Below are 14111 nucleotides of genomic sequence, written 5' to 3' on the forward strand. Positions count from 1 at the left end.
AAAAGTAAAGAAATCCCTGTACTAATGACATAAATCTACATTACTTTCTGGAGGTAGAATGATGATCTTTAGCTACGCCCTCCAAAGTCTCAAAACCTCATTATGTAAAAAATGACTTGTCCTATTTCCATCACAACAACACTGATCCACGTTAGTGCAGCATCCTGAGCGAGTGACGATAGTTATGCACCTTTGCCTGTAGCTGTCTGACATGGTTTACTTTTGGCAGCTTTCAAAGGCTGTATTTGCTTGGACTACTGACAGGTGTTTTGTCCTTCTTACTCTGTTGTCACAATTTGCTTCTCATTTGGGATAGAGTTGATTCATGTCGCTGGATAGAGATAGTCCAAGATATCTCTGGCAACTCACTTAGCTCTTCCATCTGTTCTCCCATATGCAAAACACAAAGATGGACTAGATCCATGAGATAGATGCTAAACCTAAATTTTAGAGAACCTAGCTATTAGGAGAATCAACTCCCCTGTTGGTAGTGCTCTTATGTTCTTCAAATATTTTCAGAGTGGGAGCCTGAAAAGAGGATTTGCAAAAGCCTTACTTAGCCAGCAGCAAGTGCTAAAAACACAGCCCCATCTCTTAAAACAGATGCACACATGGGTAGTTTGTTTCCTTTTGCTTCTTTTGCAATAGTAGTGAAAGCATGCCTGAGGTCCAAAGCCAAATCCCTCTACTCCCTGGACAGGCTTGGGGACTATGGAATACCTTAAAGGAACAACCTGAAGCTGGTGGCTTTTAACCAATAAGCCCCACATACCTACTTCTTAAAAATCTGTACCTATAAATGTAGCCAGTTGTGAAAATGGTCAACAGCGAATTCCCTACTGCCTTGGGACACCTAAAACATATTTGGACTGTAGATATCTAAAGAGTTCAGCAACATTTCAGGGAGCAGACAGAGAGATGAAGGATCCATCTGTGGAGTCCTAGGCTTAAAGCTACAGCAGACACACTGGAAGGCTTGGACTTTGCCTTACAAAACACAGTAAATAGCATTTGACAATTCACTGCACAGGACTTCAAAACTAGCATACACAGAGTGAGTAGGAAGAGTTCTTCCTTAGATGGTCATTGTGGGGATAGGTGATACCCTGAGAGATTTACACCACTGAAGGCAGAAAAGGTAGAACTGTAAAAAGACCACAGAAGGTGGTGTTATTTTTCCTCTAGGGCATGTTAAAACAATGTTTTTTGCAAACACTGAGAGAAGGATTGGACTTTCTGAGTACTATTTTTGTTACTTAGTCACTTATAACCAGCAGTAAATCTTCTGCTGATGATTTTGTTGAGTATTTGTGTCGTACAAAGGAATTCAGCTGACTACCATTGTCAATGTGTCCCTGTAACAGAGTAAAACTTGTTTAGCTAGTAAACAGATATGTCCTGAAGGGTGGAAGAATGGATCTATTGGGCAAGAATTTCAAGAAGGTATTATTTCTACACGTTTGCTTTTGAAGTCACAATCACACTTTTTTTTCCTACATAAAAAGGGCTGTTATGCTTATTTAAGATTTTCTTTGTTACTTTTGTTTAGATAGCACCCTGAACAATGCCATTAAATCACAAAAGCTAAAGATCAGTTTTTACAAAGCTTATAGATAAGAAATAGATAAGAAAAAACTGAAGAAAAAAAAAGGACCTTGCCTGTAGCCAAGGGGAAACTAAGAGCTTAAATCATCAGATCACCTAGTGCCCAACTCCGAGCTCATTGAAATCACCCCCAAAATTGTTGTTCACAGTAACAGAACTCAGCACAAGCTCCTTATTGATCACTAGAGACACACTCATTGTGTTTTTGGTCTGTTGTCCAAACCTATTTTAAATCCTTTAAAAAGGCCAAAACATTTTTTTTGTGCTACTTATAAAAATTAGCCAATGAATAGGCTGTAAGTGAAGAAATCATGTTTATTCTAGGTAATTTAGAGTTTTGAACTGCTGTTTTGTAAGGCTGTGTAACTTCATGATCCGGTTAGTACCCACATATAATCCTAGTAGCAACCCAAGTCATTCTCACACTTACTTCTTTTATCTCCTAGCAAAGTAAACTGTTCAAGGAGACTATGTGATTTTTTTTGGTGGTGCTGCAGTTAAGCAGATCCTAATCTGTTTTGAAGATGAGGTAGTCCTAAGATATAAATAACCAGAGCCTCTCTCAAACAGACTTCACCAGTTCCTTCAGAAAACTCACAAACTCAATGTAGTTCACGCTAAAGCGTGAGTTATAACGCCCATATTGACTTTTCAAAGTGTTCTTGTGTGTGCGTGTTTCTGTGAGGCTTGAGGATTTTGACTCAGTGGACTGTAAAAGCAGAATCCAGTTATGAAGTTTGGGTGGATTTTCAGAGCAGACCTTCCCTCAAGTTGGGAGTTGTTTAGCACCAGGGCCCTGACTCAGAATATCACTGAGTGTGATCTCGCTCAAAGCCATGCAAGTGACTCACATATTTACTTCTCTGACTCTCTCCTCTTCCTTTAAAGTTAAAATATTGAGCCACTTTTCTGACATCAGCTCACTGCCAGCCAGCTATCAGCTGAAAGTCAACACAGTAAAATGTTAACCTTTCCTCCCTGAGGTCCCTCCACCTTAGTGAATGACACTTCCACCGTCTCTGTTGTTCCGTCCTACAACATCTGCCCAGCAGCCAGCCACATGTCCGGGGTGCTGGAACCATAGTTTGGCCACAACCTCACATCCATTCCATGGAGCATCCCTGCCATCCAATTCTCCACCTCCATCCCTGCGGCCACAGCTCAGGCATCACTGACGCCCTCCCTGCTGTAGCCTTTCTTGCCTGGGTCTGATAAACAGCATCCTGTCCCCTCAGCGTGCCCACCAAGGGTGGCAAGGTGGCTGTACCCATTTGCAGCACACTGTGGGGGCTCATCTTCCTCGGGGTGCATGAGGATGGCCTGCACCTCCCCCAGCACAGCTCCTCTCTGCCTAGTTCTTCATCCTCCCTCTCATACATGTAGGATATACACACAGGAGAGGGATGGAGTACCTCTCCTATGAGAGAATTTGGATTGTTCAGCCTGGAAAAGAGAAGAAGGCTTTGGGGTGACCTTGTGTGGCCTTTCAATACCTGAAGATAATTTATAGAAAAGATAGTGCAAGACTATTGACAAGATCATGTAGCAACAAAACAAGGGGGAATGGTTTCATATCCAAGGAGTGTATGTTTATATTCGATATGGGGGGAAAAAAATTTTACCATGAGTGTGGTGAGGTACTGGAATATGTTGCCCAGGAAAATTGTGGATGCACAATCCCCGACATGGTAGGGCCAGGCTGGATGGAGCCCTGAGTGAAAGTGCCACTGCCCATGGAACAGGGCTTGGAATTAGACAATATTTAAGGTCCTTTCTAACCAAAAGCATTCACCGAATGGTTTCGTGCCGTCAGCACTGCTGCTCTATCGGAAACACTGCTCTCCCACCTTCTCAAATATTTTTCGCTTTTTTTTTTCCTGTGTGCTTGACGCCATGCTGAGGTCTCATGTGCCAAAACGCACACAGCCCTGTCTCTGAGCGGCTGCCTTGCCCAGGCCCGGCACGGCCCCACCGAGCTCAGGGCTGCCGGCGGCTGCTGAGCGAGCGCCGAACAATGCGCCGTTCGCAGCGGGGCCTTGTGGGTAGGGGAGGCGGCCTGCGCGGGGCCGGGCAGCGGGAGGCCGCGCCGGGCCGGGGTGGGCGGAACGCGGAGAGCGGCGAGGGAAAGCGAGGCTGGCGGGGATCGTGGCTCCCGCTCCAGCAGCCGGCGAGCGCTGCAGAGAGAGCCGCGCTTTGAGCCCGACCCCGCGGCAGCCGCTCCCCCTTCGCTCGCCGCCTCCCCCCGCCCTCGGAGCGATGTCCCGGCGGAGCGGGCAGTGAGGCGGCGGCCGCCAAGGGACGCCCTGAGCGGGGAGAGGCGGGGGCACGGCGGGAAGCGCTCCGTCCCTCCCTTCTAGCTCTCTCCCCTCCCTCTCCCCGCGCCCGGGCGGAGCAGCGGCCGTTTTCCCTCGCCCTTCATGCCCGGGCGGCAGCCGCCGGCGGCGCTGCCCTCCGCTCCCGCCTCGCCGCCCCCGCCCTTCCCGGGCTCGCCGCCGCGCTAGGCCCGCCGGGCGGCCCCGCGCAGTGCCCTCCGCGGGCCCGGCACTAGGCGGGCCGGAGGATGAGCCAACAGCCGGCGGGGAAGATGTCGGCGGCTCCCCTGGCGGCCGAGGCGCTGGAGCCGGCGGCGGGGATGCTCGAGGGCCGCCAGAGGAAGCTGGAGTCCATGATCCGCGACCCGCGCTCCCCGGTCAACGTGGAGAGTCTGCTGGTGAGGGGCGGCCGCGCCTGGGGGGAGCGCTCGGCGGGGGAACAAAGGGAGCGCTGCCCTTGCCTCAGGCGGGCGGGAGGGAACGGGAAGGAAGGAAAGGGCTCTTGCGTCCTGAAAGTGCTTTCCTGGGGGAGGACGAAGGAATCGTCTCCACGCCCCCGACCGGGTCACCGGCAGCGGGGAGGTGGCGGGAGCGGCCGTCGCCCCCAGGACTGGCTTGAGCGAGGGGACGGGCACGGCGCTGCGAGGGGAAAGCGAGCGCTCCCCGATTAGCTACATCTTATTTGGGGGAAAGCGAGGAACGTCCCTGACGAGATCTGATCCAGCGAGAGGAAAGCTCCTTGTTTTCCCTCCCGGCATCGTTCACACCGTTCCCTTTCGCGCCTGGGAATCACAGCGTGTCCGTCCCCAAAGTCCCCTGCCTTTGTGTGCGCTGCCGGGCACCCATCGCTCACCCCCTGTGAAACGTCCCCTGGTGAAGCTGAGGTTGCTGTGTGATGTGGAAATAATTCAGGAAAAGGGGACACGCCTAAGGGAGAAATGTAACTGGGGGGTCCAGTGACCCTTCACGTTTATTTTTCGTTGGGGCAAATTGATTCGTCTGTGTCCTGTTTCAAATAGCATTTTTTCCGTGTGAATGTATGAAATACAATTTACTTTAGTGAGAAATCTATGCCCTTGTGAAGAAGTGTGATAGGGGTTAGATTTTCTCATTTAACCATCTGAGCTCTAGAAAGGCGGCCAAGAGACAGATTATTATCATTATTATCACTGTTGTTATCATTATTATCGTTATTAGTGTTATAATTTTTTGTATTTTAACTGAACTTTAGGGTCTTCAAATCTTGTATTTCCAGTCTGCCCCAAAATTTCCAATATGTCCCAGTTATGAGGAGCAGAAAAAGGGGGAATAAATCCCAGTCCTTCCAGCAGTTGCTCAAGGCACTTACACTGTGGGTTTTTTTGTGCTTTCAAATGACTCAGTTCTGTTTGGCCAAAAATACAGGAACTGACTGAACAGAATGTATGCCTGTGCTGTGTGGAGAATATAGGAATTTCCTATAACATCTGAAAAATGTTCTTCCCGAGGCTGTGGTGCTGTTACTCCTCTCATACATGTTCAGAGGCATAATGACAGCCACAGTCAATGGAGGGGGGTGGGAAACAGTGCTACATATCTGACTGGATTCAGATAAGTTTTTGCCTAGGCCAAAGCAGAGAGAGCTGCCTCTGGGCTTTGCTCCCAGCATTTTCACTTTGGTATTTTGCTTGGAAAACTTTGACCTGTGGCCAAAAAAGAGCAGTTAAAAATAGTACAGTCGTTCTGAAAAATGCATCAGGTTAATACTTAACCCCAGTAGACTTTTTCACACTCTGCTTTTATACTTTTATATGCATGATTCTTTTATTCTCTCACCTCCCATGCCTTGGATGTAGATTGAATACACTAAAATATGTTTATGTTTCTGAAGAGAAATCCTAGCTACAAAATTGATACTGGGCTGCTTAGAACTTGATTTTTTTGTTTGTTTTATATGCTAGCAATGTAGACTGCTTCATGTAATACATTGAGAAAGCAAACCATGGGAGAGTGTTAGCTGGATTGTAAATGCATTTTTTTATAGTAAAGGTCATCACTGTTCTCTACATTCTGTTTGTAAGTATTGTTTAAAAAACTAGCAGCAAGTGAAATATAATGCTAATCAATCAAATTTCCTAGCCTGTGCAGTCTACATATCTGTGTATGAAATAATGGACTATTTATTATTCTTATTTAGGAAATTTGCAACCGATTTCCTGTAAAAGCACTTTCTTTTCATCTGTTGTATTGTTGCTTTATGCAATTTGACATTAATTTTGCATTGGTGTGCTGCTAAATAGTCTGAGTATGAAAGCATATTCATATTGAAAAATTTATTTGTTTACTAACCAGCTCCCTTGCAGTGTAAATTATCAAAAGTGGAAATGTGTTTTCAGTTAAAAGTAGAAATACAGCAACATGAACTGAGAGTCAGGGAAAGCATCTTAAAAAGACTAGCTGGAATGCCACTATTCCATCCTCCAAAAATAACATAACCAAAACTAAAAATGTGGAATGGAATTCAAAATGGAATTCATTTCCTTACAGTGTAAAAAGTCATAAACAGCTGCTATTCTGTATTTTGTGTGCATGCTTTATTTTTGGGAAGCCGTAAAAAGCGAAAAAGTAGCTGTTGATCTATAACACATGGTGTAAATTTGAAAGACGTGAGAAGCTGAGGTAATAAGCTGTCTTCTCTAGATAGCAATTCCACTGTCATCAAGAGATGTTTTATTCAGTGGCTCTAAATGAAGAGACTTCTTTGCGTACCTTCCTGACCACAGGATGGCTGACCACATCCATCTGTTTCTTCAGCAGGAGAATCTATGAAGCCAAATACATTGATTGATTATGTTCCTCCCATCCCCCTTCGGGGCTTAAGAGAGACTGTTAGATATTCTAATGGGATTTTTGCTCTCTTCTGTGCCTTAACAGTTATTAATGCCTGTGTTGAGCTTAATTATTTGTGTTTGATTAAAGCATATCTTTAAAAAAGACCTATGCATTCTCAGTTCAGAGGCATTATGAGATGGAGAACTCTGCATTTAGTTTGTTCCCACAGGCAGTTATGAAGGCAAAAATAAAATGTCCCCGGAAACAACCAACCAACCAAAATGTGTGGTATGTTATTACTACCCTTTTTCTGCTAAATAAAAAAAAAATCATGAAGGACTTTCTACTCATTAGCATAGATGAGATGCACAGCCAGCACTTGGTGGGGTTCTGGTTTTGGTCTGATGAAGAGATGGAAAGAGGAATGCTAGAACTGTGTACTTGGTGCCATGATAGGTGTCAGCAAAGACATCCACAAAGGGAAGTGGTTATTGCAACCTCATTGAGGCGTTGGCTGAGTGCTCATTCTCTCATTGTGTCTTGTTGAAAGCTTGTTGTTAGGTTGCCTGTGCTAAGATAAATAATTTTGATATTGTCACAGCTTTCTATGGTACAGTCTTACTCTTTTTGGGCATGTAACAGTGCATTAGTGGTTATGAAAACCTGTTTTCTGTATTACATTTAGATCATGCAGATTACTTTGTAAAGCTACCATATTTTTATTATTTGCTTTTCTGCCAGTTGTGTCACCCACTAATTTAATGAAGTGACATTTTTATGTGTACCGCATGTACACATGGATGATAGCACTTAATGGCATTTGACCTTGGCTGATCCATAAGAAACGCTTCTATAAATACATTCCTACCGGATAGTTCCGAGTTGACAGCTAAATTTAAGGAGAGCTTAACAGTGCTCAAATACATTTGGGCATTTATGATTTTGCATATAAGCTCTGTCTACAGTATGAACTGAGTTATTTTTGATGCTATTTCATACACGTTATCTAGGGGTGCGTTGGCAAGGGTTATCTTCTCTAAAACAAGAGGAGATACGTCACTGTAGGCTGTGTAAAACTAATCCAGACCTCCGCTTCCTTGCCACATGTAATTGTATCACTTCAGCACATCCTGAACTCAACTTTTGAGTTGTGTGGTGGTGTTGAACAGCTCTGGTAAATCTTACCATGCACTTTCTGCAGTGCTTTACCTGGGCTGGAGCTGCTCGAGTGCAGTTGTCCAGAGAAAGGCACTGGTGTTTGCCCTTGGACTCACTCATTCAGTGCAAGCCTCAGGATTTTAGCGTTAAGCTTGAAGTTTGACATTACACTGGAGGTGTAAAATGTTGAGTATATTCTGGCTGCTCTGCTATGGTTGTGTCAGCTTTTGAAAGAAGGAGCTCTTAAAACTGTTAATTAGGCAGTGCAGCAGTGAAATTGTGAGCACAGTGCTGGGCTATGCTGGCATGCAAGCATGGTGGACTGAGAAATGGACAGATGATTAGCAGGAGAGTGCTCAAGTGTCTCAGAATACACATGCCCTAGAACCCAAACCCACAAACCAAAACTGAACTAATTTGCCATTTATTTCTTTTTTAAATAAAGCTGACTGGTAAACTGTGTATTTACACTAGTTTGAACATGAATAGATGTTCATCTACATGGATCATTGCCATCAAGACCCTGGAATTTTATTCTTATTGAAAAGTGGATTGGAGATACAGCTGTGACTCCCATTCTTCCAGTAAGTGCATCTGTCCATAAAGATCTCATCAATTGAGTAGATGCCAACCGTGTACCGAGAGTGTTAATTGAGCAGATCACTAGGCTGAGCTCTGTTAATTCAGAGTCTCCAGGTCATCATGGCTGATACAAGGTATTCCTTTGCAGGATTTCAGCCTTAGGAACTTTCTAAGTATTTCATAATTATTATGAAAGTTGTTTCACTTTTCTGAATTTATTGCCACACATAATTTTGAATCAGCAAGAGCAATCTGTTGTGTTAATTTGAGCCAGCAAGTACAGGGAAGAGATGCATATGTAGCAGTTAGCAGGATCTGATCTAAAATTCATTGCCCACTAAGTAATTTGAAGGCCAGATGATTCTCTGTTCTTGAAGAAATAGCCTTTTCTTGTTTGTTATATTTCCTGTGCTGTTATTTCTCTCTTAGTTTCTAACTCTTTTCATGAATGTTCTAGTTTTGATCTGTAATTATAGAACATCTACTGCAGAGTTAAAAATTATGATCCTTAAGGGAACTGAATTGTCTTTTGTTCATTGTTCCCCTCTGATGGATTTATATATAGCAGTATAGTTAGCTGGAAAAAGATAGTTCTGTTTTTCTGACAGCTTTATGTGTTTTTATATTCTGACTTATTCTACACTAGGATTAAAGTGTTTCACTTCTGGTTTGAGAAAGCAGAAAGAATATTTTTCTCAGCTGCAGGTCTTTTTACTGCCACACGAGATGCATGCAGATTTTGTGTGTGTGTATTCACAATAGGCATGTTCACTCCCAGTATTTCATCTCTGTTGATCAGATTGCAGACTGTGTCATTAGTATCCTTTCATTGTTCAGTCTTTGTAACAACTTAAGAGAAACATAAATACACCTACACTAGCAAATTAGCAGAGTTTTCTTCTGTTTTGTATGTGCAGGAATAAAAATTCAGGAACTCTTCACTTTTCCAAATATTAGTAGTCTCAGTTTCAGTTGAAATGTGTGCAAATGCTTATTAGAACCTGGTTTTTAAAGTACATTTTCACTTCTAACTAATGGCAGAGCAGAGCCAAAGCATTTGGCTCTTTGTCTAGTAATGCGATCCATAACAAAAACTGCCCAATTTCAAACGAAAGTGCTACCTCAGTAGCCAATCTCCACAGCAATCAGTTGATGATTTCTTGCCAGTGTTTGATCTACAAAATATGACTGGAATTGTATCAGTGTCACAGAGGAGCTGACTTTGGCTTTTAAAGATGAAAGTGATTAAAAATGCATAGTATAGTTTTACATAATGAAAGATTTAAAAAAATTAAATCTCTGTATTTCTGTAACTCATAAGCATGGGGGGTTTTGGGGGGAAGAATGCTATATTGTGTCCAAGGTTTCTTCTAAACTGTTACACTGTAAAGCAGCGAATCTTTCTGGTAACAAATTTATTTTAAATATTTTTTCCTTGGTACATCCCATTGGTTGTGAACAAGAATACAGTGTTTATATTGGCAGACTTGGCTAGTAATAAACTTATTTTAATGAGCTGTTCGCAATGTAAACACAAGGTTGAATGTAGTGCTCAGCTGCCCAGCCATACCTGCGGTGCGTGAGGCTCCTGCAGCAGTGTCCGAACAGCCCCGCGGTGCCCGGCGCGCTTGAGCCCGGCCAGGCTGCGTCACCTGCGTCCTTCATTGGCAACATTTTATTCATTACCTGCCGACAGAGTTATAAGACTCCGTGCTTCAGTCAATGGTTGGACCCCTAATGTGCTGATGGGTTGCAATATTTGGAACATTCTGATTTTGTGAATTTTGTCCAGATTTCACTATGGTGGATAGTCTCAGTCTGTAACAGGTGCTTTATGTGGTGTGGACTTAGCTTTTTCTCTGTGTTCATCTGCTACTGTTACAGCTACTTTTTGTCTGTGAAGTATCATGGAGTTTTGTTGTTGGATGGACACAGATTTCTTCGTTGTCATGTGAAACGTGCCTCCTGTTCAGTCTCTGCTCCATTTGTTGTAGGGTGCAGAAGGTGATAGACACGAGAAGAAAAACAATCTGGGTGTGACATACAGTGGGGTTTTGATTATGCTTGTCTTCCATTATTTTATTTCATGTAGAATGACTTACCTAAGTCAAATCTTTTGCAAAAAATAACCAATCACATGCTTTGTGTTTTGTGTGCCCAGATGGAGACTAATGATAGTGTTCAGCATTGTTACTTTAATTGCACAGTCATTTCATAATTATTTTTTTTTAGGATAGTGTTGTTCAGATGATACAGAGAATAAAAAATATTGTGCAGGAGGGTCTGAATCCTAATCTAGTGCTATCACCATATGGTTTCAGACAAATCTTTCTTCATTTCCAACTATATGAAATGGAGACGATGAAGCTTTATTTTTAAGATGTACTAGAAAATAATTTAATATTTAGAATAGACTTATGTGATTACAAAAGATGATCACAAGTAAGCTATGCCCAAGTGTCTAATTCTGAACCTTGAGGATTCAGGTAATCAAGTAATTTCTCTATTGCCTTTTGACTAAGGCATCTAAATCATGGGTATTGATTTTACTAGTCTGTATTTAAAGTACAGAATTACAGGATCCTACATAAAGCTAGATAAAGTTTGGGTGACTCATCCAAACACAAGAATTTTCTTGTACTTTTCTTTGGGAGGAAATGAAGAGGAGGTCACATACAGGCATGAAAGTAGGCTTAAACAACTATGAAAGAAGAAAATTTAAGCTTTAGCAAATTCTCCTATTTTTTAATCTCAAAACACATAATGTTGGCTGTTACTGTCACCAAATAAATAAATAACTAGAAGAAAAAAATGCCTGAGTTCCACACTTTCTTCCAAATACTATTTAAAATTTAACTAAAATCTTGATTACTATTTAAAGGCTGTAGTGCATCATTGTTCTTTGTCCATGTCACTGCTGTTACAGGTAGCTGTCCAAAGTCTATAGCTTAATTGTTGATTAAATATCAAACATAGTTCTGTCAACAGCATAGATTTACCCTAGTATGGAATATATACAGAGAAGGATCTTCAGGTACTTTGGGAATTCCTTTTTATTGAATGAGCTCTGAACTTGGAAATCTGCTTGTGTTTGTTGCTACTGTACAAGTTGATTTACCTTCTTTATTTTTCTTTTGTTTGAAATTAAGAGTGCTGCATTGATAAATTCACAGTGCTGTGTATCTGCATACTTTCAAAGAGATTATGCTCTAGAAACAGTAATAACGCAGGTTTTGGTTGAGGGATATACAAATGTTTGGCTTGCCTGTGCTATAAAAATGTTCTATTTCATACAGAAAATAGTCTTAAACTGGTTTTCCTTGTGGTTTCTGAAACTAGTGTGTTCTAGTCTCTGTTTTCAGAGCACTGATTATTTTAAGTACAAGATTAGGGAGACAAGCCTTGTCATTTGTTGCATGTTTAGGACACAGATTTTTATTTGTAAATGACTTTTAGCACCATCTGCTATATAGGGGAGGCTATATTATGATAGGCTTCTACAATGTGCAGCTAAAGTCATTGGAAACAAGCTGCAGTAAGTAGATAAAAGATCTTGTGAGGTTACTTAATATTGGTTGCACCCCTTCTTACACAATTTTGTAACTATGCTTGACTTCTCAATTATGTTTTTTTGTGGAATTTTAAACTTTTGTGATAAAATAACCATGAACTCTCTAAATCTAGGAATAGCATTATTCCTTCTAATAGTTTAGGAAAATGGAGAAGAGCAGGGAATAATACCATGTTGGAAGCTGTTGGTTTAGTGAGTGAGTGATGAAGACCTTTCCAATGCCAAGGGTATGCATGCATGATCTGTTTCCTTTAGGGAACATCTCGGGACCTCCTTCTCCAACAGTAGAAGTTAGACCACTTAGGCACTAAGCCATAGTTTTTATTTCTTGGCCTGTTCAATTTAATGACCTCTTTAGGGTGTATAAACCTGGATTATAAAATACCCCCCTGCCTTTTATTTTATGTTCTTTTATATGAAAAGTGACTGAGAACAACTGCTTGAATTACTTATCTGGCAAGGAGGTACTGGCAGTTTATGATTGTATTGCAGCTGCTGCTATTAATTTAAACATTATTCTATGTTATTTTTTTTTCTCTGTGAGTACAAAATAATAATTCTGTTAAACTTAAGACTTGCATCCATTCTGGTATTACAAGCCCCTGAACTATAGAGCTGATAGGGAAAGCTGAAAATAGCTGCACTTTAAAAAAATCCTAGTACTAAATTGTTAAGTTTTATAAAGCTGTTTTTTAAATTGCTTTCAAAATAATTTTTCAGTATTAGTTTAATTATATAGAATGTGCTTATTTTTTATTGTATTTTTAAGTTATTTTCCTTATTCCCTACTTGTCATCTTCCCAGAACTGAAGGATTTGTCTTGACTCTGTAAATGTGGCAGTATTGCCAGTGAGGGTGGGAAGCATCAGAACTCTGATGTCAGAATTCTGCTGGTAAAACCTGAATGTAACAGCAAATGAGGCAGCCTGAACATTGTTTTGTATGCATGTAGTATTCTGTGTCAGAAATATTTTAAGCTTGTATTAAAAGATAAATTATAAATGCACTAATATAAGCTGCATCTCCTGAAAAAAATATTATGTTGGCAATTCCTTTTAATCATAGACATCTAGCTAGATCTCTGGTTTAGAAATGATTTATGAAGAAAATCTGAAGTTTATGAAGAAAACCTCTAAATGTGGACACTGTGATGAAGAGTAGTTTATGTGCGTAGAAGCCTGTAACAGTAGCACTGTGAGGTGTGAATCATTTCATCTATTTTAATGGTTGGCTGCCTCTGAAGAAAGGCAATTTAAGTGTCAAAATAAACTATTTCAGTGCTCTCATTTTTTAGAAGAAATAGCAGTATTTGTTCCCACATGTGCCTTGCAGTGTTTCTCAAGTGCCAGAAGTCCCTAATGTCCCCTCTCTGCCTGTGAAAACATCTTTGGCAAATTTTGACAGATATTAAGTGGAAAATCTAACTAAAAATTTTGTAAGGTATGAGGTTGTTCATTATTTAAAAAGCTCCTGGCTTTATTTTATATGACTCTACTGCAGGACTTCACTGAATCAGAAAATCAGAGACAGCACTGCGCTCAACTGCAGAGCTTATTTTACATTTTCTACCTAGAATGGACTGTTCTGCTTATGCCATATTGCTGAAAGAATGTTTGCTATAGGTTGGGTAAAAGTACATATGGTGATATGGTATTGGTGTTTTGAAATCACTCTGTCTAAATTTATGAGGGAAGATGTGCAGTATGTCTTACAGACAGATGGGAATTAATAAAATTGCAGTGTCCTTGCAATGCAAATTCTTTTTTGTTAAATCAAAACCAAGTGAATGTACACTGAAGTTATTTCTGTTTATTGGTGTTTTACATCAAATGGATGCTGAACGTCACAGGGGAGAGGAATAGCTGTTTTGCCTTTTTTTTGAGTATGCAGGCAGCAGGACTGAAGAAAAGACTTGGATACATTTTATTCCAAGGTGGAACTTTTTAGTTCTATTTTGATTTCAAGCTTATTTTCTAGAGTTTATCAGAAGAGGCTGCCATGTAATTGGACTCCTTTCTTGGCACACAGGAATTATTCTTGGGTTTATACGCAGACTAAATTTCTGAATTGTG

The 14111-nt window shown here is 41.3% G+C and overlaps 1 protein-coding gene across 7 annotated transcripts in view; it reads left to right on the top strand.

Annotated features, from left to right (window-relative positions):
* The first annotated feature begins 4165 nt into the window (after positions 1-4165).
* The window catches only part of ROCK2 (Rho associated coiled-coil containing protein kinase 2), a 104597-nt gene continuing 94651 nt past the window's right edge, over positions 4166-14111 (top strand). For all 7 annotated transcript variants that reach the window (XM_038133742.1, XM_038133747.1, XM_038133741.1 and 4 more), the window contains exon 1: positions 4166-4315. In XM_038133742.1, the coding sequence (XP_037989670.1) occupies positions 4166-4315 (150 nt within the window). The remainder of the gene's footprint in view (positions 4316-14111) is intronic.

Source organism: Motacilla alba, chromosome 3, assembly GCF_015832195.1.
Source record: "Motacilla alba alba isolate MOTALB_02 chromosome 3, Motacilla_alba_V1.0_pri, whole genome shotgun sequence".
In the NCBI taxonomy this organism is placed as follows: domain Eukaryota; kingdom Metazoa; phylum Chordata; class Aves; order Passeriformes; family Motacillidae; genus Motacilla; species Motacilla alba.